Below are 27,150 nucleotides of genomic sequence, written 5' to 3'. Positions count from 1 at the left end.
GGTTTTTCTATCCAGGTATGTTTTTACTGCACTAGCAGTGTGTTTGGGATCATTATCATGACGGACAGTGAAGATGGTTTCCAGATGGTATTACATAGTGGATCAAAATCTGATAGTACCTTTCTGTGTTCATAATCGTGTGTTGAGTGGCTTGAAAATGGTCAGGTACAAGGACTGGGCTGAAGGTGAGTAGTAAACTGTGAAAGAGCTTCAGAAAGGCTGGAAAACTAGTTCTCAAGACCACTTAAAAAATTTACAAAAAAAAGTCTGGCTCCATGGAGGCAAAATATATAGAAATGAGGGGTGGAAGATTTTTGCATAGTAATGTACACAAATATATAGAATTTGTAGATTTTTAAAATATTCATGAATGTGGCTGTCAGTCATATTTGTTTAAAGTGTCGGTAATACACACACATCCCTTTAAAATTTAGATTGTTTGACCTCATCCATTCTGAGGTCAAACCTGAGAGACACATTTAAAACATTTATTTATTGACTGAGTCAGCTGGCTAAAAACACCTAGAAACCAGTCGAGCTGTTATGTGTTAAATCTGTATAGAATTAAAGCATTTAAGGCTGGCCTGGGCAGAGCCACGAGTACTCAGGCTGTGCTTATTGAACACAATATAGATGCAATCATGGAGAAGCTTGTGACTCTGCAACAGGAAATCAATAGACCTGGAGACCATGGACATTAGATCATCTGACTTGCAGTTTTTTTCGCCCTAAACCAAACCCAAACAACCACTATCTTCACGTGGCCTCCCCTCACCAGCTGGGAGCTCCAGGGCTGAAAGTGGAACAACAAATTCTCAGAGATTACAAGACGGTGTATGACTCGCTGCTCTATCCTCTACTTCCTCAAGGTCACCTGTGTCGGCTTGGGGATTGTTGACTTTTGCTTAAAACTAGGTGAAAGGGCGCTCTCTCTTGAGTTGGATACAGGATACACCCACGCACGCACACATACACAGGTACTCAGACACAGATATACAGTCACATGTTATTTTTTTTTATACTGTAAGGTGTGAAGATTCATGTGCTTCATTGTGCTGAGTGGGTTTTTTTCCTGTTCTCAAACTGCTCTCCCATTAGGAGCTCAGTGTGGGTGGAGTTCTTTTTTTCCCTCCTCTTCCCTCATGTATTGTGTATTTCATTGTTTTTCTTACCATCCTACCTCTCTCTGACCTGTCTTACATCATGTTTGTGCAATGTATGTACGGTCGGAAGGGGTCCTATTTCACTGCATGTATGTGTAACATTGATTGTGACAATTAAACAGCTCAATCAGTCAATTCAGATTTACAATTCCAGTTTATTTAAAAAAAAAAAAAAACAGAACCAAACAATGAACAGGCAGAGTGCATTACCAAAACATTAAAAAAAAAAAAAAAAAACAGCAATTTTGAATGTTTGTGTTCGAGCAGTTCAGTCAGAAATCAGCAGAGTTTAATGCAGCGGGCCTGCGAGCACGGTAAAAAGCGTCAGATGGACTGATAGTGCCGTGTGAAAAGAAACAGACTTCTTTTAATGATGCAGATGTGCTGGATGTTTTTATCTGTTACATTTCTTTTTATGTGCTAATTTGACAAAGTTAGTCTTTTTCAAATTGGTTTGCGGTAAACTGATAGCAAAACTAACTCTGCATGTACAACTTGATAGTGAATGGGAAGACTTTATCTCATGCCATTAAAGATGAACAAAAGAAGCATCACTGGAGGTGACTTAGAGTTCCCTATGATGCGTTGGACTTGACCTCTAACACAGACCAATCAGCATCCAGGGTGTGGCTAAAACACAGCATCATGCTTCAAATAAAAAATAGCCATAATTGCAGATCGATTCTTCTCATTGTTGTTATAAAGATAGATTGTGTGTTGATAAGCAAAATAATATTCACAGTTTGAGGAAAAATGTGCAAAAAGAAGTCCACATCTCACCGTGTAGCATTATAAATGTTACAGTTCTTCGTATTTTACCCCATGCTTTCCATATTGCGATTGAAGCTGCATTATGTAGTCTGATTAATATGTTTCCAGAATTGGTGCCTCCTGTGCGGCCCAGCTGGCAGGGACTTTCTCCGATGGCATATGAGGCCACTGCATTCTGCAGAAAGTTGACTTTTAATGAGGAGAGATAAAATGCTAAAATAACCTGTTTGAGATTAAAATTGAGCTGATGTGGGACAAAGTCTCCCTACAAGATACATAAGGATTCTTCTGAACTGTGAATCATGTGAAGCTCAGTGACAGAAAGACTAATTGTTGAATCACCGAGTTGAAGGATTAATCCTTCGCAGCGTACCCAAACACTCCAGCTCCCTCATGTTTGTATAAAGAGAAGGATCCGGCAAATAAATCCACGTTACAAGCGCTGATGTGATGCTGCAGAAATCATTTGTGAAAGGTCACCCAGCATAAAATGTACAGCAGAGATGTTGATAGATGAAGGAGCCGAGTCAAAGCAGCAGTAAAGGGGAAGCTTCATCAATGCCAAGCAAAAAGCAGCAGCAGCGCCGCGAATATGCAGCAGCGCAGAGTCTGAATCGGTCAGGAGCTGCTGTGGCACACATGTGGGCATGTGTCCTGCCTGTGTCTCTGTTTTACATCCCCAAGGCTCATTAGTTCACATCTGTTTTTATTTTAAAGCTGATCTTTCGAGTTCTGAAAAGATGAGCTTGTCTTCTCCTCACTGAGTCTTCACTTTCTTGGTGTGAGGGACGGGCTCTCGTTTTCTGGGTTTGGAAGCGAAACGGCTGGTGCAGACATGAGTGAGACAAAAGCAAGAGAGTACTGCTGTTATGTTGGAAATACAAATTGATTTGTGAGTATGGATGTACACAAACAGACAAGAAGACAGGCTCAAGAGTGTCTAAAACGTTAGTATATGGCGTGTACTTGAAAATAATACGACTTAAAGTCACTGGGATTATCTTGGATATGAGCATATGCATATTGTTGTAGTATTTGAATGTCGTGTTGATTATCTGTATTTGTGATGTAGAATCAGCAAAGCAGCTGTACTGGAGTACCTACAATATACTCAACCAGACTCTAGGCAAACCTAGGAACAAGGCCTTGATGAATCATCTAACAAGGCGAGGCATGACAGAAGTCGCTCACTTAATCTGTCTCTATCATCATCACATCTCTGTTACTATGCCAACCATAAAGTCATCAGACCAAACAGGAAGCAGTCTGTTTCACACTGGAACAGGTTTGTTTATGCTGCATACTACCTGAGTGCAAGGAATCCTTTTCTGGTCACTCAGTAAGGGTGTGAAAACTATCGACACTGCCGAAATCAAAACACAGCTGGGTGTCCTCTTAGTGGTAAAATTAATAGCAGTATGAAAATACTTGAAAACTAAATGAAACCAGAATACTTACAGGGTGCTTCATAAGTAAAGATAAAACGTTCTAAAACTTGTTTTTTAAAAAGTACTTTGATATACTCTCACCAGCCAGTTTGTTAGGTACACCTGTTCAACTGCCTGTTAATACAAATATCTAATCAGCCATCATATGGCAGCAACTCAATGCAATTTAAGCACTTAGACACAGTCCAGATGACCTGCTGAAGTTCAAACACGGCATGTGAATGGGGAAGAAAGATGATTTGACTTAGAACGTGACGTGGTTGTTGGCCTGGTCTGAGTATTTCAGGAACTTAGACAAACATCTCTAAAGAGAAAATATCCAGTGAGCAGCAGTTCTCTGGGACAAAGTGTCTTGTTGAGGTCAGAGGACAGTGGGGAACAGCCAGACTGCTTTGAGCTGATAGAAAAGCAAAAGTAACTCAAATAATCACTCATTACAACCAAGGTATGCAGAAGAGCATCTCTGCACACACAGCATGTCGAACCTTGAAGGAGATGGGCTACGGCAGCAGAAGATCACATTAGGTGCAACTAATGTCAGCTAAGAACAGGAAACTGAGGTTAGAGTCTGCCTGGGTTCATCAAAACACTGCAGCCTACCTGAGTCCTGTGGCTGACAACATTCACTTCACTTCACTTCAATTTTCTTTATTCAGCACCACATTATAACAACAGTTGCCTCAAGGTGCTTTATTTTGTAAGGTAAAGACCCTACAACAATGCAAAGAAAACAGAAAACCCCAACTATCATATGACCTCTTAAATCCCTCTATGACCACATTGTACCATGCACCATGTCACAAAAATCCAATCTTGTCTAACTCAGTTCCCTGTACTCAAATAAGCTCCACAGTTACCAGATCTTAATCCAGTAGATCACCTTTGGGGTGTGGTGGAATGGGAGATTCGCATCAAGGATGTGCAGCCAACATATCTGCAGCAAATCTGTGGTGCTATCATATCAATATTGACCAAAATCTCACATTAATGTTCCCAACACTTAATGATTTGTGTGCCACAAAGAATTTAGACAGTTCTGAAGGAAAAAGAGGGTAAAACATCTTAATAGCAAAGTGTAACTAATAAAGTGGCCAATGAGTGTTTTTGCTCCATGTGTGTTTGGGACTGTGGTATTACTTTTGGGTCATGGTACCTTCGCTGGTAGAGGTAGAGAAAGAAGAGAAGCTCATCTCTGAAGCAGGAAAGTTGATGCGAGGAAGAGAAGGATCCAGAGGAGGAAAAAAAGGAGGCACAGGAGCACAGATCTGAAATCAGCGTGTTGACTCCCTGTTGGAGACGAGAGAGGATAACTGACCGAACTGGATCGCTTTAACACAAAAACGCAGCACAAAGGAAACCTGCTGATGCTGCTTGTGAATGAGCTTGAGAAATACTCACCCTGTACATCAACACTGTCCCCTGCAGGTGACTCACAGACTTCAGCTGTCCCACAGTAAAAAGTGAACAAACAAGGGAGGAGGTTTGTTTTGTTTTAATTTTTAACATACAAATTTTAGCCAAAGAAAATATTTCTGAAGTTTTGCAGTTTAGCTGGCACACAAACCTTGTGGTTAATGTAGAGCTGAGGGGCCATAGACAGAAAGCCAAAGGCGTACACTCCTGAGACGAGGAGGCAGGTATTAGAAAATTAAGAACAGCACACAAGTAATAAATACAAAAGTAAATAATAGTAAAAGTCAAACTCAAAGTCAAATTTATCTATATAGCACATTTAAAACAACAACTCTTGACCAAGGTTCAGTAAATGTAAGATAATCAAAAGAGATAAAAACATAGGAAGAGATGATAAAATTTAAGAAACGGAGAATAAAATGAGGAGATTTGAGACAAATAAAAGTGGTGCAAACTCATCTGATTTAAAAGCGAAGCAATAAAAGTGGGTTTTCAGATGGGTTTTGAAAGTGTATAATGTTGGGGAGGTCCTGATGTGAAGCGGCAGTCACAGCAAAGGCGGTCTCCTCTGTGCTTTAATCGGGACCTCGGGACAGCTAGGAGCATTTGATCAGCAGACCTCAGTGATCTTGCCCGAGTGTGCCAATTCAAAAGATGAGAAAGGTATGAGGGTGCTAACCTGTGCAACGCCTTAAAACAAATAATAAAATCTTAAAATAAATTCAAAAACTAACTGGCAGCTAGTGTAAGGATGCTAGTATGAGAGATATGTAGTCTCACTTGTGTGTGCCAGTTAGTAACCGTGCTGCAGAGTTTTGGACCAGCTGCAGTCGGTTAACTGATGACAGACTGACACCTGAGTAAAGACATGGATAGCTCTCTCAAAGTCTCTAAAACTGAGGAATGGCTTCACTTTTGCAAGTAGCCGGAGATGAAAGAAACTGGTCCTGATTACAGCATTGATCTGTTTACCAAACGTGAGATTAGTGTCAAAAATCACTCCTGAGTTCTTTCCAAAGCGTTTTTTTTAAATAAATTTCTAAAGGGCCAAAGTCGTAGTGGTCACAGGGACCAAACGCAATGACCTCTGTTTTCTGTTTAAGTTAAGAAAGTTTAAAGGCACCCATGCCTTAACATCCTCCAAACAAAACCCTTCAAAGGACTCACAGATTTACGTTTCAGTGGTAGGCAAATCTGTGAGTCGTCAGCATAACAATGAAATGAGATGCCATGTTTGTTTGTTTTTTAAATTGAGCCCATAGGGAGTAGTAAGGTTAGTTTTAAAGAAAGATTATTAAGAATTAAGTACTGTACTTCTTATAGATAATCTTTGGGGATGGATGCAAGAAAACTCACCAGTCACCAGAGTGCTGATCAGCCAGGAATAGTAACTGTCAGTGAAATAATCAGAGGATTTTCAGTGTATACATAATAACCATTCCATACCAACTTTATTCATTAAGCTCTTTTAAAAAAAGCTACATCAGACACAAAGTCCTGTACACAAAAATAGATAAATACACTCTAAGCTATGAAAGGTAAAAACAGCTATAACACAATAGAAATGAGCAAGATCAATGTCTAATGTTGGTTCGAAGGCCAAAGAGTAAGAATGTGTTTTAAGATGAGTTTTAAAAATAGACAACGTAGATGTCAGGCAGCTATGGATAAAACCTGAAAGTTAAGAAACGTTCAGATCCGACAGGAACCTTTAAAAGTTGACTTTTTAAAGGAGGTTGGCACAAATGTGAAGTCTGGCAGCTCTTTAATAATGACAAATTAAGTAGCGAAGAGATGAATTTGATGATTGGCTCACCTCTTTTGGCGTAAGTAGGCCAGAGAGAAAACGGCTCCACTGATGCACAGGGGATACACCAAGTAGGACAAGTATCTGGACGCCTCGAGGGAAAAGCCAAAGATGAAAATGTAAAAATGAAAGAAAGCCCGAGGGAGAAAATTAAAGGAGCCATAAAACAAACAGACTGATACCTGTGTGTCGTACTCCACTGTCTTTCTCTCCTCTTCATCCAGTTTATTAACCTACACAGTAACACACATCACTTAGAGATCACGCCTTGTATGACGCATTCTCCCACACTGCTGTGAACACAGACGGGCAAGTGCTCCATACTCACATGAAGCTTGTTGCCTTTACACTGTATCTGGATCTTAAATACTGTAAACACCTTCCACACCTGGCGGGATAAGAGATTACTGGGTTATAACTCTCTGTTTCGATCTTTATTTGACTCTAATTTGTCTGAGCAACACCAGATATACTAATAACTACCTCCACACATGCTCCCAGTCCGACAGGAAGGAGCACCAGCAGGCTGGTCTCCTCCAGAAGATAGAGGAAAATCAGCAAAGTACCGAGACTACGCCACAGAACTGAAAACGAAGGAAGGAATTCAGCATTTTCTGAGCTGATCGATGCCACTCATAAATGGGTTATTTCCTAACATGATTATGGTCACCTGTCTTCCTCGACATCCCTGCCATGCTCTTCTTTTTCCTCCATGAGCTGATGTCATTTTTAAGAGCCAGAAACTCACAGATCAGCTGTTGAAAAAAAGGAAATAAAGCATTTAGAAAAGAAATTACATTTATTTCTACAAAGTCCGTGTTAATACGCTCTCTTACTTGCAAAGCTGTGATGAGAGCAGTCAGCACTAACAGGTAGAGGTTGGATCCCACCAGAGCTTCTTTAATTTCATCGATGTTTTCTTCTGTGAAGCCTGGAGACACAAAGAAGCAAAAGATGAGCTCATTTTTAACCTTTTGGGGAGCTGAGGTATTATTTAGGTTGTATTTGAGTACAAACAAAAGCTACCACATATAATTAAATGATATAATTAAGATTAATGAATCATTTTAATGCCTTAAATCATATGTCTGTTATATAAAAAGTTCACCGAATTGCTGCAGGGAATAAACCATGTCCTGTAGGTGGACCCAAAACCTGAATCCTCTCAGAGAGATTCCCTCATAGGACACAGTGAGAGGGAGCCGAACGGTGCTGCTGCTGATCTCCTGTCGGTGAATGGATAAACGGATATGTGCACATGCTAATTTTAAATCAGCCAAAATAAAAAATCAAAATAAGCAAGTGTCTGTTAAAGTTTACTAGAAAAAGCTGCCTATACCATGAGGTCTCTGACTCTGAAGTTGAGCTCATTAACCATCAGCAGAGGGAGGTACATCATCTGTCTGCCTTCCTGAGAGCTGCAGGGAAAAGCAGGAAGGTCGTTTAATTCAAACTGATCCTTGTTTACACCCGGGGAAATTTGCAGGAAATTTGTGAACACATTTACACATCCATACACTTAAACAACTTACCCTGAAGCACCTTTATGGTAGCAACTGAGAGGTCTAACAGGTTTACTTTGCCTTTAAATTCCAGCTTACTGAGAGATTACAGAGTCTACCAGTGGCTGTTTGTAACTTGTGATCCAGATCTAGAGAATCATCTTTTACAGATAAGAGAACTTTTTTCCAATTTTCATTATTTTTCTTTAATTAATATAAATGAATATCTACTAAAGTCTAAAGAATTTATGTACCTTTGTGATGATACTTTTACTGCACCAGACACTGTTTCTAAAGCGGACTTTCTTCTAGATGTTTTTCAATATATATTGCGCCCTTTGAATAATAATACAGCACCTGCAACAAAACACCAGAGTGTGTTTGATTTTCTGTCAGAAGTATCTGTTCCTCTCAGCCTTTCGGTGCCACTGCAGCAGCAAAACAGCAGAAGTCAGCAGCACGCTGACAGCTCACCTGGCTTTGACCTCCAAAGCTTCATCTGACTTACACTCTCATGTAGCGGCGCACGTCACTGGGAAGCCCAGCCTTTGTGAAGGTGAAGTCCTCTGACATGACAGTGAGTGACAGGTGGGGTCTCCAGTGGGATACAGGGTTCTCAGATCTCGGCTTCTGGGTGAACCCCAAAATATAAATAAATAATGCACTGTGTATGCAGCTGGGCCCCATAAAAAGGCCACATTATGTAGAATATATATAAAGGCAACATGCTGGGTGAAATATGAAGCAGTCCTGAGTGATGATGTACCTTCTCCTTGTCTTTCTGGACGTCGGTGCGTGAGGAGGTGATGTAGGTGGTGAGTTGGACTGCATAGTGGACCTCTCTGCTGTCCTCCAAAGGTGAAACGCCAGCCTTGTGCACATAAACAACTGCAAAGAGGGTGCCATTAGCCCGAGTCTCTCCTGGCAGAGAGACATGCACCTTTCTGTGGAGAGAGAGATAGGCATGACAAATAAAAACTGCATGTTTTAGCCCTTCACAAACAATCAAATATACTAATCATTACTGTGTACTTGCAGCATACCGTGACTACCAATATTGTGACTGAGACTGTCACTATGATCAGTGGTTGGTAAAGTCTTTTGATGACTATATATTTATATGACTAAAGATTTATGTTGCAATAACTGCGATGCTGCTACCATTATGTTAAAAAATAAATAAATAAATTTTCAGATTGTTGGTCTGCTCCTGTGCAGTTAACAACGTGTCAAACCCACCTCTCAAATCTCGAGTGAGGGTCGAACGGGTCTATTTTTACAGCGAGCTCGAGGGGGCTGTTGTCTGGCACGAGACAGGTAAAAACACTCATCTGAATAAAGGAGAAGGCGAGATGTTAAAAACAAGGTTTCCATCTTAGTTTGAGATTCCTTTCAAAATGAAAGGGATGCTGCTGCAGAAATCTATGCTGGAGCGACGAGATAATCCTGACTGTGCTTCAAATGTGTGTCTGTTTTACAGATTTCACAAAGTAAACACCTGCAAACACAATGATCTATCAATATTTTCATGAAGAGGCTATGGGGAAACGTCTATCCACTGAAAATCCCATAGTTTTAAAGTAGATGTGCACAAAAACAACATAAACCTAAATGCCAAATGAAAATGTATCATATTTTTCTCTAATTACCATGTAGACAGTACACTTTAGCAATTAGGGCTTCTTGCTGAGCAGCACATGGACAGATTTTTTTTTACTGTTATTCTCGTGTAAATGATCAAGCCTATGGATCTGGATCTCAGAGATTTGGAATAAGACAAGCTTTAACCTGTAGTCTGGGTCTGGCTGCCAGATAGGAGGTAATGCAGTGCTCTCTCCCTCCATCGCAGGATTTGGTGTTTAGGAAACCGTACAACAGCCAGGCGGTGTGGAGCATGTAAACCACAAACACCCCGAGCAGCAGCTTAGCGATGGAGCTCCTCTTACTGCCGCTGTCCGCAGGTTTGGAGTAACAAGACGGGAACATGGCAGTCAATCGACTCAGAGTTTCACCCGCAAAATACTGAACATTTAAATAAATTAATTTTTTAAAAATGGACGCGGTCTGGTTCGGGATCGTAACTGTAACAATACAATCCCCACGCTTCCTCTCTGATTCACCATCTTCCGGTTATCCGCATCCAGCAGAAGATGCTGATGCTGACAAAAAACCTCCGCGGCTGCGCCCACACCGCTTTAACCACTGAGCCCACAAGGAGAAAAATAATTAATTAAAACATTATTATAGACATGCACGAAAAGCAGAATCACTGCAGAGCGAGAAAATATCTTTTCGTCTGCTTTTACAATCAGAGTTTTATTCACTGCGGACCGAAACGCCATTTATGCCGGGAGATTACATGGAAACAATTTCTCCAAAGGAAACAGAAATAAAAATATTACGGTGGGAATACGAAAGCTCCTTTTCATTTAGCTAATTAACATGTTAGGGGTAAGATCACTTTAAATGAAAACAGAAAGTCCACAGTCAGGAAACAATTAAGTGTATAACCCACTGTTTAACAAGCTGAAATAATCAGTTAATCAATCAGTTTTATTCTATGTGCGAGAGAAGATTGGGCTATTTAATAACGTTTCTATATTAATGTTCTAAAACTTACTGGTAGCTTTTCACGTAGAGCAGTTGTTGCTTAAATGGGGAATTGGAAAAATAAATTTTATATTCTGGGAAATTAAGAAATAATAAATATAGTTTATTTAAAGTAAAAGTTCATGAAATCTTTTGTTACAGTTGGCAATGCATGAAACAGAAGCATTAATGGGATACTTCAAATAAGAAAACGGTCAAATAAAAAATAAACTTTAAATCGTTTTGTGACCGCCTTTTAATAGTTTATTATAATAAGAACTTTATTTAATGTAATAATTTATTAAAAATACAATATATTAGCATTTAACTAATTTAAAAAAAAATACATACCATAGCATGTTTTTGCATATAAAATAAAAACAAACATACAGAGTAAGTCGACATGTTATTTTATGTATTTTATTTAATTCTCCAGTAGTTCCTTTATTTACTTCCCATACTTGTCTCTCCCTGGCGGATACTGGCTTTCATATGTTATGCAAAAGGTTCGCTCATGGTCTCAGTATTTATTAATCCTCTTTGTGTGTTTCAGTTACCTTTTTCTACAGTCACGGGTGTGTTTGATGCTAAGATTCGCAGTCGGAGTGATTACCTCAATCATAGACGATCTTCGGCGCTCTGCGCTGTCGCCGCGGTGCATTATGGTCCAGAGTCCAGAGCTCATCACGTTAAGCCGGGGAGCTGTGTTTTCAGGCTGAAACACAGCCGCACATGTAGACTCGGGACACTTTATAGGCGTCGGCAGATGACCTGTCTGTGATACTCGTGTGTCTGCGTTTACTGTCACGTTAAAACTTCTCGGCTGTTGTGAGTGAAGCATGTTTGTTATACAGCAGCAGCTAAGATAGTTAGCATAACAAACAGCCGCGAGACAAACTTGAAGAAAGTTATAAAACCAGGTAAAAGTCGCGGAAGCGAGGCAATGTGCGCGTGACAGATACTTGTATGTACTGTGAAGTTACTGTAACGTATGTAACGGGAGTTTTCACTCTTGGTGTACCTGTGGGTCAGGACTGTCTCGTCTCACATATAGCTTGGCAAACATCTGGAGGGCACCGAGGGACCACTAATGAGAGGATTGTAAACACTTGGTGCTTGGCAGCTTTCTTTGCTTATGGAAGTTAAAGCGTGTCTTAATTTCCTCCTCCTCCCTTCCCTGCTGCTGTGCCTGTTATAATCCCTTCCCTGTGGTGAACATCAGCTCTCCAGCGCCAGTATGGCAGTCTGCGTAAAGGCTGTGTGTTGCATTGGTGTGGAGCTCAAAATGCACAAGTTGCTGCTGGCCGGCTGTGCGAACTTTCATCCAAAGCGGTTTTTAAACTCTCTTGGTCCTTTTTCCTCAAGACTTGGTGGGACAAGAACCCTCAGCTATTATAGCAGACCTGCAGAGTTCTGTCCAACGGGACACTCTGTGCCACATGGAAATGTAAGACTGCGATCATTCAGCAGGAACTACAGTGATGTTTGCTTGAATTCACTGGTCAGTCAAGCACTGCCTTTATCCACATGTCAGACCAGAAGATCTCAGTGTGCTGCAGTGAGAACAGGGAGAAACCTGCTGCAAAGAGGAGCAGTGTGGCCTGGTAAGATGATGTAGTTCATTTGGCTCATACTGACCACAGTATACAAGTATTCCATGAGACCTATAGTTCTCTTTACAGTCATGGTAAAAAGAGTCTCTTTCAGTTCTAAGGTTTTATGTATCAGAACATGTAAAACAACAAAAAAATAAAGGTTGGACTTCAAATGAATTACAGCATTTTTTTTTTTAACAAAGATGAAGCCAAATTGCAGATACAGACTGTGAAGACGAAGTACGCCTTTACTGCTTTCATGAATTAAGAGGGTTAAGCCAGCAGCCAGCTGCTGCTAATCAAATCTAGCTGATTAACAAGCGATCGTAAGCAACCCAATAAAAGAAGAAGTTATGGTAGTTTGCTGGTTTGGAGCATTTAGATGCATATTAACACAGTGCCAAGAAGAAAACACATTAGCACTGATCTTAGAGAAGCAACTGTTGCTGCCCATCAATGTGGAAAGGGTCATAAGGCCATTTCAAAACTATCTGAAGTCCATCATTTTATTTTGAGAGGGTTTTAATCACAAGTGGATAACCATCAGGAGTGGACGGCCCAGAAAATTCATGCCGAGGTCAGCCTGTGCAACGCTCTGCAACGAGAAACTGCACCAAAAGAGCTACGTCTCGTCTCTTGGCGAGAAGCATGCCTGCAAAGTTGTAACAGAATGGCTGAAAAAGAGAAAAATTCATGGTGTTTTAGTGGACCAGTCCAAGTTTAGAGCTCAACCTGATTGAATTGCTGTGGCAGGACTTAAAGGAAAGTCAAATTTCATCCACAGCTATGTGAAAGACTCATATAAATAAATAAATACTAAAGGTGGCACTACAAACTACTGAATCATGGGATGTAGTGGGTTTTTCAGAGGAATACATGGTGTCCTTTTAAAATTTTCTTTTCCACTTGACTGCATTTTAAGTTAGAATAATGAAGAATTGTGTGCCAAGGTTTGTAATTCTAAACTTTATTATCCCAACCCAAAGCTCTGTACATACAGGCGAGAACCAAGGTATTTTCTTTCTGCTGTAGTCATGCTATATCCAAGGTACTGCTCAACTTTACATGTCAGTACTTTCCTGCACACATGTTTTAACTTGGTCTTTTCTTTGAACAGTGTCCTTTATCTGCAGAAGAGTCTCAGATGCCCCTCCTTCCACTGTAGCTCCGGCATTTGTAGTGGTAAGAGAGAAATTAATTTAAGCAGTCATTAATTAATTGTTGCTAATACTACTTGAAAGGTTTTGGGATGTGGTTTGTCACTTTGTCTTGCTGCAATAAACAATATCTTATTATTTTGTTCCAAAACCTGTAGATTTCCTTCACACATTTATAATTTAACATACATCCTCCCCATCTTTACCTTAGAAACACTCAGCACCTGTGAGGTTACTGACCTGCCATCAGCTTACATCATTATTTATTTGTTTGTTTTTTGGTGCTGGCATCAAAAATAAATTCTTATTATAAAAAAACAAACAAAAAACCCAACAGCAACAAACAAACTTGTCATTTGATCAGCCGTGTGTGTGTGTGTGTGTGTGTGTGTGTGTGTGTGTGTGTGTGTGTGTGGAGATGGATAGATATAAAAAAAAAAACAACAAATAAGCATAGCATTTGGAATGCTCAAGTAATTTATTGTTATTATTTACATTTCACAAAACAATTGTTTCAACGCTGTGCAAAAATGCAGTGAAGATGTGGTTGCTTGATGTAACCAATCAGCTTCATGTTTTCTTTCTTTGACAGATGAAGTTTGACCAAGAGGGAAATGTGACATCATTTGGTAAGTGTGAGGAAATTAACCTCGTTAATGTTTACATGTTGTTGTGGTCGTTGGCACTGAGGCTGATGATTGTCTCTTATCTCTGGCATTGTGACAGAGCATAGGGATCTTTTTTTCTTTTGTTTCTTTTAACATGTCCCTGAAGTACTGTTCCTTATCCTTTTTATTATGTGTAGAAATGGACATAAACCAATTTTTTGTCCATCACTGCTGTGTTCCTGTGTTACTTCCCCTGTGCAACAGCCACTAATGGGTTATGTTACCACCAGTGACTCACTTCTGATATCCAGGAGTAAAAATCAGATGTATTTGAACCTCTGCTTTCTGTGTAGAGACTGGCCCTACTATATGTACATGTGTGCCTCTGCTCCTCCTTATTTGTTTTTCTCTTCAAGAAAAAAAGAAGACAGAGCTTTGCCAGGAGTTAAGTCTTCAAGCCAGAGACCTACGCTTCCAACACACTACCAGCCTCACTGCTAGAAATAACTGCATTATTTTACGAATGGCGGTATGTTTTATTTCTTTTTCCTTTGTCTGACACACTCCAGTTACACCACAGGAGGCGTAGCATGAGCCGCACCTGAGCAGAAAAACTTGAGTTTAAATTTTCAGATGTTGCTTTCAATCAAAATAAGATGATCTTTATCATGTTTTTGAAAAGTAAAAATCCCGTTATCATATATATGTTAGTCCGACCTACAATCTATCATCCTCTGGAAGGCGTCATCATGGTTCATCATTTTACAGAATGAATGAATTCTGTTCTCTCAGCACATCGTATTTTATCTCCACCGTTGTCACAATGACGTAGCCACAATTTCTGTCACACCTGATGACGAATGAGAAGGCACAGTCAGTTCAAGAACTATACTCAAAGGAGGAGATGCACATTCTGCTCATTTATCATAACCAGCAGTGATACAGAAAGTCTAGTAAACAGTTTTAAGTAAAGTTAAAGTTTCACAATGTTGGCTCTGTGAAGAGTTTGTGGAAGACAAATAGAGGATACGGTGTTAAAGCAGTCTTGCTTCTCTTGTCTATAAAGTGTTCAAATGATTGTGTGTTTCTATATCTTCATTTTCTTGTAGTAATGATAGTGTCTGCAAAACATTGTATGGTATAAGAAGTAAATAAATATCCAGTCTCACGTGTTCATCTTCACTCCCATCCCTAATGTGCTACACAAACAGGGCAGTCCTCACAGGTCGGCCCTTGGTACTGTGGGAAACACTGGCACTTTCCACAGACGCAGTTCCCCCTACCGTTGCACAGCTGCTGGTTTTTTGCCATACAGGAAGCTGTTTCCGTGCTGCAGCTGCAGTCACTACCTGTCCAGCTCGCATAACAGCGGCACATTCCACACTCGCATATCCCATTGCCTCCGCATATTCTGTCAGATTAAAAATGTAGTATTTTAACTGTGAAGCTGTGTGATGACTTTATATCGATATATTTTATATAAAAACTCGTGGCAACTTTTTGTTTTTACCTGTTCTCGTGGTATGGACAGTCAAAGTTTGTGCACTCACAGAATTGTCCGCTTATCTTTTCTGGATTTTCCCGCTGGTTGCAGTGACACATGCCCGACACACACACACCCCGGCCGCTGCACACCGGGGCGCCAGGGCGTGAGCGACAGAAGTCTTCATTTTCTGACTCAAAGGAAATTATGTCAATCTGACAAAGGTTTCCAACATAAGGCTGATGGCACACACAACGCCCACACACGAGCGCCCCGTGGCTGCTGCAGGTGGGACTGTTTTCCTCTCTGTTTTCAGTGCAACTACACTGACCTGGTGAAGCAAATAGATTTTTTTAGATTATCACACTGAAGAAACATGAGCTGAATTATTGAACTCTCCATTTTCTTAGTCTTATGAAGACTTGCTTTAGGTTTTCAGACTCAAATGTTTCTCGTAGCAAGTTGCTGCAGACTTACACTGCAAAGTTACCTCCAACGTCACACTCTTTGCAAAGCCTCTGGGTGTGATCTGGACAGACCAGGGCGCAGTGCTGTTCTGGTTTGAGATGTCACTCTTACTGGGACATTGTGCAGCTTCCACAGTTACCTGCAGCACCAGAGGAACTGTTGTTCAAATAATTTGATTTTGAGGGACAAACAAGAAGGAACATTTTCTTTCTGCAAGAGATTGTGTTGGACAGGATTTCTTTTTCTGACCTGCACGAGTAAGGGGTTTCCTGTAGTTATGCTACTGAATGTGATGTTGAGACCAGCTGGCACATTGCTGGTGTCTAGAGTCAGGTCTGTGGTAGGATGATCATTTGGCATAGAGATCGACAGAGGAAAGGACTGGCTCACACCTGGCCTCAAATGGATGCGGAGCTCCTGGGGCTGCAGGAGGATGGTTTTGACATCTGCTATGTTTGTTCTGCAGAAGTTCAGAAGTCACAAGAAATACCATTGTAAGATTTTTTTTAACATCATAACAAAGGCCCTTTTCTGTTCCAAAATATATTTGAATTACAATCTGAAGCTGCTTTCATATTTAAAAAAATTTTGGAAGGTTAATTTCTTTTTACTTTTTTTTTTTTTTTTTTTTTTTTGTATGAAACACTTAAAACTGTCAAGTGTCCTTTAATGACTAAAGAGGTATTTAAACCAGCTTACCTGCTTTCATTCCTGATGACCTGCACACTGCTTTGAGGTTTATATATATGACTCTTATGACAGCCAGCTCTCTGCAGCCCCTTCACAGTATGACAGTGAATGTTAGAGTTGGGGGCAGTGCACCAAGCGCACTCAGGGCCGGATTGGATGCACTGATTGCAGCTGGAGTCAGATGTGGAGCATTTTTGTCCATTGGTCAAGCTGAGACTCTGCATAACCAGCAGCAAGAAGAGATGAGACAGCTTCACAGCCATTGTTAGTCCTGACTGTACAAGGGTAGAAACCACAGAAAATATGTTTCAGTCTAAAATTAGAGGAAATAAAGTATGCAAAGCAAACATAAGCAAGGAATGTGATTTGTAAGTGACTGAGGCTGCAGTTACTGCAATACAAGCTTGTAGTTATGTGCTACATAAACAAATGTACACACACAGAATGCTTCATTACCTGAAGAACTAAAAGTTTTCAGCTCTGTTATGTCGTTGTGAGGTCTCTCTGCAGGCTGCGACACGCTGACCGTTCACAATTGTATGTTGGCGGTATCTAAGTGGGACTCAGGAACAGGGAGGTGCAACTACATCCTGATTGATGCTCAAGTTTCAAATCTCTAACCACAAATATTTACAGTTCAGAGTCAAACCGAGCACTGACATGTTAACAGTAAAACATTAACCGGGCGACATGTGATGTCTCCAAAGCCTTTAAAGGAAATTAAATCATGGAGTCTTTGACAAAAAAAGCGTCTTTTAAGCATTCATTCTTTGGATCAGAGTATGTAGATGAGGACAGAATTTTTTGCCCCCCTGTGGAAATTTTATTATTATTTTTCAGTGTTTCCCAAGGGCTGTTGCACAAAGCAAGGAAATTGCAACACAGCACATGGGAAACATCTTAGTTTCATTTTGGTTGCTTACATTATTTTAATTTGCACACAGAAATAACATTCTTGCCATAAGCCAGGATCAAAATTACTTGTCTGACTGATGCTAATAGTCAGTTATGTCTTATGTCTTTTTTTTTTTTTAATAACAGCCTGCAGTTGTTTTGTTGTAGTTTTCAGTAAGTCTCACAGCCCATTTTTCCTTAGAGAATCTCTTAAGCTCCTCCAGATTTAATGATCTTCTGCTATGGACCCTGGTCTTCAGTTCACCCCACAGATTTCCGTTAGTGTTCAAGTCGGAGCTTTTTACAAGCCTGTCAGTAACGTTCACTTTACTCTTCTGGAGGTTGTTCTTCACCAGGAGAATGTATGTTTTGCTGGAAGACCCAGGTTTACTGGTGACTGCTTGAGGTTTTCTGTTTTTGCTTAGTCATAATTCCTTCCACCTTGACGAGATTCCCAGTTCCACACACACTCTAATAATATTGACACTAATATTTTCTTTTTTTTTTTTTCTGAAATAATTTTTTTGTGTGGACCTAGAAATAATTAATACTTAGTAAAAAGACAATTGGTATATTTGGAAATCCTATACTGAAAAACCCTTTCTCTGTTATATTTAATAGGGAAGCTAATAATTTTGTCCTCGTCTGTTTGTTTAAGCTGTAGCCCATAACCTCCACTCGCTGTCTTTTCAGGCCTTGAAAGCCATCTTGACCCAGGAGTCTCTTATGGTCTTGGATTTTCGTGGTCTTGGACTGGAGCGCTGGTTAGTTCTGGAGCTCGCCCCCCAGCTAGCGTCACAGACACACTCTCTGCCCTTCGAGTTCAGAGCACTGGAAGCCATCCTGCAGCACAAGGTGAAACCGATCAGATCAAACAGAGTGCCTGTGTAATTAAGCGTGGTCTAACCTGGATAAAGCCTGAATGAAAGACAAGGACACACACCTGAAGCTTTGTATTATCTGTGTCAACAGGTAAACACGTTGCAAGCCCGGTTGAATGAAGTTGAACCAGTCATATTGGATACGCTGGAATCCCTCGTAGACCCTAAAATTCTTTCTGCTGATAGAAGTAAACTACATGTACTTCTGCAGAATAGCAAGAGGTAATGAAACACTCAAGACATGTAATTGTATTTTAATAAGTCATTAATGGCATCTGGCATATATGTAAATGGAAGTTTTCACCTAAAGATTTATATTCTTATAAGTTTTCCCTTCTCTCATGCCTGTTACAGCTTATCAGAGTTGGAGACGGACATAAAAATGTTTAAGGACTCCATGCTGAAGGTCTTGGATGAAGATGAGACTGTTGAAGAGTTCTGTCTCACAAAGTGGACAGACCCAAGAGTTTTGTATGTCACACATGCACTCAGACACATGTACATGAATGCTGAACACAGTATCTTAAAAATAGTTGGAGATCTTCAGTCAGTGGTGAAGCATGTTGAAAAAGAAAGACACAAATTTGTTCAGTTCCCAAGGACCAAAGTCTGTTTCCAGTCCGAGTGTTTTCACTCACCTTCGGATAATACGTTACAGGTTAGCATTTTTCAGTGTATGTGGGTTTTTGTTTTGTTTTTTCAAATTAAATTAATTCTGCCCAAACCGCCAGGCCCAGCTGTACTTCTATTTTTCATCCATCTATCCATTCTCTTCAACTTATGTACTTCTATTTTGTATATAACCTCATGTCTGTCTGCCTTTTTAGTGAAGAGAGCAGTTTGGGTATTGACCACGCTGAGGAGATGGAGCTTTTATTGGAGAATTATTATATGCAGGTAGCTGTACTTTAAATTCCTGAGTTTTAACAAGATCAACAAATATTGCAATTATGCGAAACTCTTGGGTAAAGGCTGCATGCTCACACACTCTGTTTGGGACACATTTGTCATAGATCTTCATCAAGCTACGACCACTTTGTATGTTTTTATTTTCATCTAAGCATTTATACCCATTTATGCTTCTGCTATGGTGATTACCTACTTCTTTGCCTCTGTTTTAGTTTAATATCCAAAGCACTGAAACACTTTACATGTTATCTCTGGCAGTTGTGATGGGCTGTCAGTAAGGTGTAGGTTGTACAATTGTTGTCATATTGACCGTGAAATACTTCACACAGGCCGAGGAACTGGGGAACAGAGCCAGAGAGCTGAAGGGTCTGATAGACGACTCTGAGAGTGTAATCTTTATCAATCTGGACAGGTATGTACAAATTGGCTATACATTATGTATACATGCACACTATAGATTGATGTTTTTGAGAAGCAACAAACTCAAAACACTGATAATGAGGCTTAACAAGCCATTATATTTGAAGATTGAATTTAATCTAATCCAGTTTCCCAAAAAAATGCTTTGCCATCTACAGTTTAACAAGAAAAATTTACTAAAAAGCAGTGATGGGAATAACGGCGTTACTATTTTCAGTAACGAGTAATCTAACTAATTACTATTCCTATCTTTACAACGCCGTTACAGTTACTAACAAGAAAATGCGGTCCGTTACTATTTTTCAACAAACAGACGGTTGAAGCTGTGTTCAGCTTACCGCATCTTATATCAGTTGCACGGAAGTAGCTGTAAGTAATCTGGACGCTACAGCTTTAAGCAGCTGCGCGCTCCCGCGGACGGTAATCACGATCACTGTCTAGCACAACACCTGGAGCTAAGGGGGCAAAACAATCGCATGAGTGCTGCTGTTTGACTGAGGAAGAATAAACTAGCTGTGGTAAGCCAATCACATGACCACTTAAAGACAAAGCAACAAGGTGATATATAACAGTTTATAAATTGTGTTGATAGGCCACATAAAACCAGAGTCATGATAAACAATATATACGCGGCGTTTTTTCCTCAATAGTTTCATCATGTTTACTGTCTAAGGACAGCGCTAGCGAGCACTCTCTGCTTATGACCCAAAAAACCCCCAAAAAACAGGGGAAGTTTTAAGAGTGACGTCGAGAGAGAGAGCAGAAAAAGGGGGAGAGCGAGTTTTGAGATGTGAGAGATTTGTGACGTTTAGCGTGTTTGGAGTGTGTAGTTAATGTGTTGTCTTGTGTAGTTAGTGTGTAGTGTTGTGGATAGTTTTGTGTTGTGTGTCAGAACAATGAGGCGACTGCTGTCTCCAGGTAGAAACAGCAGTGATACACCTGCTGCTGTCAGACCTGCAGGTATCAGGCTGTGATGTTCTCCTTTATAGTGGACAGAAATTATTTTTTTGGAGCGGCACAAATAATTTGTGTGGCATCTTATTGAAGAACAGCTGATTGTTCTGTAAATAGTTTGAAATGGTTATTTAAAAAATCAAGGTAAAAGGTAAATGGATGCAAATAACTTTGTTGTTTGCAAAACTTGTGCATAGAATTTTAAAATTGACAATTTATATTTGCATTTAAAGTTATGAAATATGATTCATTAAACATGTTTGTGGTTGTTATGGTAAAAAATATCACTTTTTCTACTCTGATTTTATGTTTGTCTGATTTTAGATCAATTGTGTTAATACAGTATGTCAAAATGAAAACATAACTGTAAATTCAGACACGTGAGGTTGTGCTGAAAAGGATGATACCAAACAAGGCAAAGAAAATCGTTTTTAAAGGTAAAATGTGGAGGGAAAATCAAAAGTAGTTAAAAATGGCCAATTATACCCTGGACGCCAGGGGGTTAAACATTTTTTTTTTAAAGTAACGCAATAGTTACTTTTCAAGTAATTAATTACTTTTAGAATATTGTAACTCAGTTACTAACTCAGTTACTTTTTTGAAGAAGTAACTAGTAACTATAATTAATTACTTTTTCAAAGTAACTTGCCCAACACTGCTAAAAAGTGATGTATCTTTATACTCGTGTGGAATTTTGTGAGATAGGGGGATGTTGTAACACGTGCAGATTGCGGTTTAGTATTGTCATCCTGAAGAAGGCAAGGTCGTATTTAAAGATTTTATCTGAATTGTAGTAAATGTTACTCCAAAATAAGCACAGTCATGTGAAAGGAGAGTTTTCATAGGACTCTATGCAGTTCAGTGCATGATCCAGTAGGTTATTAAACCATGTTCAGCAACAATACATTGAAGTAAATGTTTTCTGTACGACTTAGTCTCTCACATGGTTGTGAAGGAATCTTGCCGCTCTTCATGCACATCTACCCATTATTTATTGAAAAAATAAGCAAACATATAGAAGCACTATGTGGAAAAACTAAGTACACCCCATAATTCAATGGCTTGTAGAACTATCTTTAAGCAGCAATAACCTGAAGTCATCTTTTCTTTTGTTTGACTTAATCAGTCGCTCACGTCGCTGTGGAGGAATTATGGCCCACTCGTCTTTACAACGTTACTTCAGTTCAATGAGGTTTGGAGGCATTCGTTTATGCACAGATTAAGCTCTTGGGTTGTTTGCAGTTTCTCTGATCATTGCACGGTCTGACCTTGGGATGAATTTGGTGGGAGCTCCACTCCTGGGAAGATGGTGGGGTTGTGTTAACATACGTCTGATTGCTCCATGACGGTTGATTTTAGTTAGCAACAGGTAGCTGCTACTTCCCTTTTAATTTTCACAGAAACAGTTGGGCGCACGACTGGATAGTCGCCTGTCAAAATGTTCTTCTTTCACAGGACTGTAAATGTGATTCAGCAACAGTGGCACCTTCACAAACGTGCTCGTTACTCCTGCCATGTGCAGTTACACACACACACACACACACACACACACACACACACACACACACACACACACACACACACACACACACACACCTGCTGATAATAGGCTGATGGCATCCATTATTTTGAAAGTTGAAGTTGTTTCAGAGAGACTTGCCATCTGTGGGATGCCTTTTTTTCTCTCTCTCTCTAATATATACCCAGTTTATAATTTTTAATTAGCATTTTTTTTTTTCCAGATATCGTCTAGGTTAGGAATGTGGGCCACATGCAGCCCACTTTGTTCTCATAAGGAAAACCAGCAAAACTACCTTTTCTGCCACAGTACAGAATTTTCAGTACACATTTTTTTTTAAAAATAAAATAAAATGAGGCAAAACTGAAGTGCTATTTCAACAGTGTATCTGAATTACAGAAATATATAACTTAAATACTTTAATGAAGACTACTAATAATACACTGATGTGAAAAGCTGTAAAACTTTGATTCAGTAAAAGGACTAGATGTTACAATCTCTGATAATGCATTGCTTCAAATGGAGAGTCTTTAGGGATGGCTACTATGAGGAAAGGCAGCCCGGAAATTTCACCAGCGGGACACATCGTTGTGTGCCTCAGCTTCACAGGGTGTTTCAGTCTTTAATCACAAACTATTCTGCCATTTTTCTTTTAAGTTTCTTTTAAATTAGGTTTAGGGATTAGGAATGTGATTTTAGTTTATAATAAAATTTTTGGGACCCATCATCAGTAGTGGACCTTGGATTCATTGGGTGTTTTGGCCATTATCACTAAACACCCTCATCCAAAGAGGCCCTGCCAGGGTTGATCAGGCCCCGGAGTGTGTCACTGGTTTGTTATATTGTTATTTCTACTGTCTTTTGTTTAGTTTTCTATAATTTATTTTCTTCTATCAATTCACTGCAAAACAAAAGCAATACTTACCTCTTTAATATTTAAAGAGCCTCACTTCTTCAAAGGGATAGAAAAGGTGATAGTGAGAAGTAAGATAAAAGAGAGGAGAGCCTGGCATCCCACACCTCCCCGCCAGATCGGGCGTTTTCTTGTTTTGTATGATTTCTTGCAGCCACTGAGAGCACTGTGTGTTTTATTCCAGCCACCGGAATGTGATGATGCGACTGAATCTGCAGCTGACCATGGGGTCCTTCTCCCTTTCCTTATTTGGTCTAATAGGTGTGGCATTTGGAATGAATCTGACAACAGCTTTCGAAGATGTGAGACGACTTCTGATCAATACTTTTAATATTTGTAACTACTGCTTAGTGTTTATGAACAGATATTTATGCACTGCTCTCCCTGTGTGTCTCTCCTACAGGACCCCCGTGCTTTCTGGCTGGTAACAGGTTTCATGTTCTTGGGCAGCGGGCTGATATGGAGGCGACTTTTATCATTTTTGGGACGGCATCTAGAGACTTCAGTACCCCCACGAGTAATGCAAACGCATACACAGACACTGTGCCTTGTTATGTGTTCCTGTAAAGTCCACTCTACGTAACAGTATGCACACCTTTCCCTGGACTGATCCAGAGAAATGCATCCGTAAAGATAATTTCTTCTCTCTGTGATGCAGATCCCTCCAGTTTGGAAGAGGAATATGAGACCATCAGACATCAAGGCTGGGGTCAGATGAAGTTCTACCTGGCACAGATGGTCGTCTCACAGCGCTCTTGGTCCTCTTTAACTTGATGCAAAGACTTCTTCTACAAGAATTTTTATTTCTAACACACCTCATTGTTTTACTGTCCCATGGCCACAGCAGAGGTTGAGACTACACTCACATCTCTGGAGACTATAGTGCAGTGGTTCTCAAACTGTGGGGCGGGCCCCACTGGTATGGCATGGACAACCACGTAACACATATGAAGTTATATGATGTGAATATGATTTTTTTTTTTTTTTTTAATCATTATCATTATTTTTATTATTTTAGTGAAAAAGATTGTAGCGAATTTTGAGGTGTGGACGATATCTGTCTTGCATGAATTTTGCTTTTGGTTTGGGGCATGTCAGAAGAAACTCTGCTCCAGTGTGTGTGCGTCACTGTATCCGTTCATTTGGCTGACGGTCATTTTTCATTTCTTTTTATGTTTTTGTTTTCTTTCCTTTCAGTGTCCAGTGCAGATTAAACTTTGAGTTTTCTTAGTGTTGTAGAGCCAGGAGCAGCAGGACGAAGCCCGTCCTGTGCTTGCTATGGGTGCAGCTGTAAAGTAATCAGCAGGAGAGCTGCTAATGCTCTGGTCAGGACTAGCTTCACTGCTATTAGCAGGTTTCTTTGCACTTACGGTAATGAGCAAAGCTTTGTTTCCGGGTCCAGTGACGTCTTCACCTGTCTGCTCTGCTGCACTCTTTGAAGCGGGAACCGCCACCCCACACCTTGAGGAAGTGGTGGGGAAATAATGCACACCTCCATATATGTGGATAAAAAAAAAAAAGCCAGGTCATATAATAATCATCTCATTGTGCAGTTGTGCTTTCTTTCATTTCACTGGTGAAGAACAAAGAAAAAAAAACAAAACTTTATATCACTGTGAAAGCAGTAAACCTGTGACTCTGTCCCTCTATACTCTGTATGTTCTGCCTTTATTAAACCAGAAGTACACTGTGCAGCTTTGTGGCATGGTGTCTGTGTCAACATGAGTGACAGGCACTTGCTCAAAAATGTCATTGTTTTTCTTATAAATGCAGAGTTTAGAGTGTGACTTTAAAGCTGTTAGCAGCTTTTACCAAAGGGAAGCTTTATAATTTATAAATTTAATCAAGTATTATAAAAAATAATTATAAATTGGTTGATGAAAAGTTTGGTATATCTGTATGATGTCAACAGAAGCCATAGATTACGTCTTGCATTAGTGGTTCCCAGGCCAAAGATCAGGATACCCACATAGGGTCACCAATTAAATCAGATGAGTTTTCAGGTTATTACTGAATTGGGGAGGTTATAATAACAGCTTATGAGTTCACCCATAAGATAATGCTTTTATTTATTACATGATTTATTTCTTTTTGGTTGAGTGTGTCAGCTTGACTGCTGCGTGTTTTAACTCTGTATTTTCTGTTCTGAAATATATTATTTTTAAGGAACATTGAATTACGTGGGTCCACTTTTCTTTTGTGACATTGAACTGCAAAAATGTCTCAGTAAAACAAAAAATCCACACAAATGGATCTAAATAACAAAGTAGAAAACATCAGTTTCTTTGAAGCTGAGCGCAAGTAGTGATGGATTTTTCTGATTTCTGATGAGCAGTACTTGGGAAGATGTTTTATTAATGCAGCCTGTTTGGCTATAAGATTAATATCCTTGGTTTGCTGTGTCAAGAATTATGCCCGGATAATGTTTTTTTATTCATATTAATTGAGGTACCTCACATGGAGTCAAAATATCCTTGTCACTGCCTAAGTGGATTCAAGGTAATTTCAAGGTTTGGAAAGTACACTAGGCTTCATGCTTTGTAAATATGAGTTGGTTTGAAAGGGAGTAAAAGCATTTGACAGAAACGGCCATTTAAACTGCTTGGTTGTCTTTACAGCCTTTCTCCACCAGAGGGAGTCATGAACCACACCGTGTGTCACAACTAAAACAAGCCGGTCCTTCAATAAAAATCAATGGAATCATAAAGTTTTTATTGAAATCTATGTTTTTGGAAATTATTCCGTCAGATCTATGCGCTAATTTCTCCTATGTCTCAAAGGGAAACGTGTTTTTGTTGTAATATTTACTTTATATGGGTATATTCCAACACACAAAAGATGGTTTAGTCTCAATCCATACTCTGATGATTGCTCGTAATCTCCTGAGACCCAGAAGAATAAATGTTTCAGAGTTATTTTGTTTGTTTTTAGATAATTTAAGTATAGTAGTTGAAATAAATGTTTAGAGGATTTTTATTTTATTTTATTTTTTATCTTAGTGTGATGAAATGATATTGTTTCCATTTTTTTTTTTTTTAATTAAACTCCATTCTGCACCCCTAATACTCACCTAAACATGGCTTGTTGGGTCATGCCCCCCATGGCAGTAACCATGATCACGGATGATGTGACAGAGCGCTGAGTGTGGCAGACAGGATTTTACTCATACTGCTGTCAGGAGGTGAGGTGGAAGAGGGCCAGATTTTAGAGCAAGAAGGTGAAAGCTTAGAGGAGTCTGAGCAGAGACAAATATAGAAATGTTGTTAAAGCTAAGGCTCTGAAGTTGTGGCATTTGGTTTCTCGGCTGCCATTTAAAACACCGGCCTGTGAAGGCAATAATCTTTTGGCAGCCCTGTTGCATTCTGTTTAACAGTGGTCTCACCTTCCAGAGAGCTTCATTCTTTCCCCTTTAACGGAGACATTAAGATCATCTGTTACTTTGATGGACTCCCGAATATTTGAAAAATGTGCCTTGATTTACTGAACTGACTGTAACGAGGAACCAGTAAGTTCAGATCCTAGGATATCTGAGTCATGCCGTGAAACGGATGTTTTCAGATGAGCACGTCCCTCTGGTTTGTGTGCCCTGACATGTTTTTAGAAACCTGGTTGCTTATTTACACTTTGACACAATCAGAGGCCCTCCTGTCCCGGTGGTTGTTAGCAATGTCGTCCTGTTTTCATTTTTCATTCTAATGGAGGTACAGGTTAATGCACCTTTAGCTTATACATCATTAATTATATAAATCAGCAGAGAAAAGAAGGAATCAAACTTTTTTTTTCTGTTTGTGTGTGCTTTGTTTAAACATTAAGCAATACTTCTGATAACAAACCTGCTGTTATGTCCCCCTTTGAGCTTTTACCTTCCTGTCTGGCCTCCCTCCACTTCATTTCCTGACAGCTCTAATCAGACCACAATTTTGATTAAAATCCTTTCGGCCTCACCCTGCCCTCTGTCTCCTGAAA

At 39.8% G+C, this 27,150-nt stretch overlaps 3 protein-coding genes across 4 annotated transcripts; 1 reads left to right on the top strand and 2 right to left on the bottom strand.

Annotated features, from left to right (window-relative positions):
- Positions 1–1,358: 1,358 nt before the first annotated feature.
- Positions 1,359–11,567, bottom strand: LOC116329652 (cleft lip and palate transmembrane protein 1-like protein). Its single transcript, XM_039619951.1, has 17 exons — positions 11,307–11,567; positions 9,344–9,435; positions 8,871–9,048; positions 8,613–8,734; positions 7,942–8,020; positions 7,711–7,828; positions 7,439–7,533; positions 7,273–7,357; positions 7,086–7,186; positions 6,931–6,990; positions 6,785–6,835; positions 6,612–6,694; positions 6,152–6,186; positions 4,947–5,002; positions 4,781–4,825; positions 4,536–4,669; positions 1,359–2,758 (listed from the first exon to the last, which is right to left on the bottom strand). Exons 1-17 carry the CDS (start codon positions 11,532–11,534, stop codon positions 2,692–2,694), a joined length of 1,629 nt encoding a protein of 542 aa, XP_039475885.1. The 5' UTR covers positions 11,535–11,567; the 3' UTR covers positions 1,359–2,691.
- On the top strand, positions 11,567–25,360 carry mrs2 (magnesium transporter MRS2). Its single transcript, XM_039619952.1, has 15 exons — positions 11,567–11,613; positions 12,059–12,140; positions 12,228–12,297; positions 13,406–13,470; positions 14,038–14,074; positions 14,470–14,582; positions 18,282–18,443; positions 18,561–18,691; positions 18,824–18,940; positions 19,297–19,366; positions 19,708–19,790; positions 21,879–21,944; positions 23,369–23,486; positions 23,588–23,701; positions 23,843–25,360. Exons 5-15 carry the CDS (start codon positions 14,038–14,040, stop codon positions 23,900–23,902), a joined length of 1,071 nt encoding a protein of 356 aa, XP_039475886.1. The 5' UTR covers positions 11,567–11,613; positions 12,059–12,140; positions 12,228–12,297; positions 13,406–13,470; the 3' UTR covers positions 23,903–25,360.
- LOC116329940 (integrin beta-6-like) lies at positions 13,902–17,268 on the bottom strand. 2 transcript variants are annotated; one of them, XR_005614903.1, is made up of 8 exons: positions 17,151–17,268; positions 16,704–16,969; positions 16,254–16,464; positions 16,014–16,143; positions 15,564–15,867; positions 15,223–15,464; positions 14,775–14,903; positions 13,902–14,654 (listed from the first exon to the last, which is right to left on the bottom strand). XR_005614903.1 is itself a non-coding variant. In XM_031752087.2 (7 exons), exons 2-6 carry the CDS (start codon positions 16,955–16,957, stop codon positions 15,245–15,247), a joined length of 1,119 nt encoding a protein of 372 aa, XP_031607947.2. In that variant the 5' UTR covers positions 16,958–16,969; positions 17,151–17,268; the 3' UTR covers positions 13,902–14,903; positions 15,223–15,244. The 2 variants fall into 2 exon arrangements, 1 of the variants encoding a protein (XP_031607947.2); XM_031752087.2 differs by having other exon boundaries at positions 13,902–14,903.
- Positions 25,361–27,150: the final 1,790 nt, after the last annotated feature.

The sequence above is a fragment of the Oreochromis aureus genome, linkage group 11, assembly GCF_013358895.1.
Source record: "Oreochromis aureus strain Israel breed Guangdong linkage group 11, ZZ_aureus, whole genome shotgun sequence".
NCBI classification, from domain to species: domain Eukaryota; kingdom Metazoa; phylum Chordata; class Actinopteri; order Cichliformes; family Cichlidae; genus Oreochromis; species Oreochromis aureus.
The sequence above is the reverse complement of the archived record's forward strand: the minus strand, read 5'-3'. Positions and strand labels throughout refer to the sequence as shown.

Excerpts from the sequence above, each read along its gene's own strand:
- LOC116329652 (XM_039619951.1), bottom strand. The coding sequence starts at position 11,534 with ATGCTTCACTCACAACAGCCGAGAAGTTTTAACGTGACAGTAAACGCA. Across the intron at positions 7,534-7,710 it reads TTATTCCCTGCAGCAATTCG|GCTTCACAGAAGAAAACATC; the intron begins GTGAACTTTTTA and ends TTGTGTCTCCAG. Across the intron at positions 7,187-7,272 it reads AGGGATGTCGAGGAAGACAG|TTCTGTGGCGTAGTCTCGGT; the intron begins GTGACCATAATC and ends CTTCGTTTTCAG.
- mrs2 (XM_039619952.1), top strand. The coding sequence starts at position 14,038 with ATGAAGTTTGACCAAGAGGGAAATGTGACATCATTTG. Across the intron at positions 14,075-14,469 it reads GGGAAATGTGACATCATTTG|AAAAAAAGAAGACAGAGCTT; the intron begins GTAAGTGTGAGG and ends TTTCTCTTCAAG. Across the intron at positions 18,941-19,296 it reads TGGACAGACCCAAGAGTTTT|TGAAGAGAGCAGTTTGGGTA; the intron begins GTATGTCACACA and ends CTGCCTTTTTAG.
- LOC116329940 (XM_031752087.2), bottom strand. The coding sequence starts at position 16,957 with ATGGCTGTGAAGCTGTCTCATCTCTTCTTGCTGCTGGTTATGCAGAGT. Across the intron at positions 16,144-16,253 it reads GAAACCCCTTACTCGTGCAG|GTAACTGTGGAAGCTGCACA; the intron begins GTCAGAAAAAGA and ends CTGGTGCTGCAG. Across the intron at positions 15,868-16,013 it reads GTTGGAGGTAACTTTGCAGT|GTCAGTGTAGTTGCACTGAA; the intron begins GTAAGTCTGCAG and ends TTGCTTCACCAG.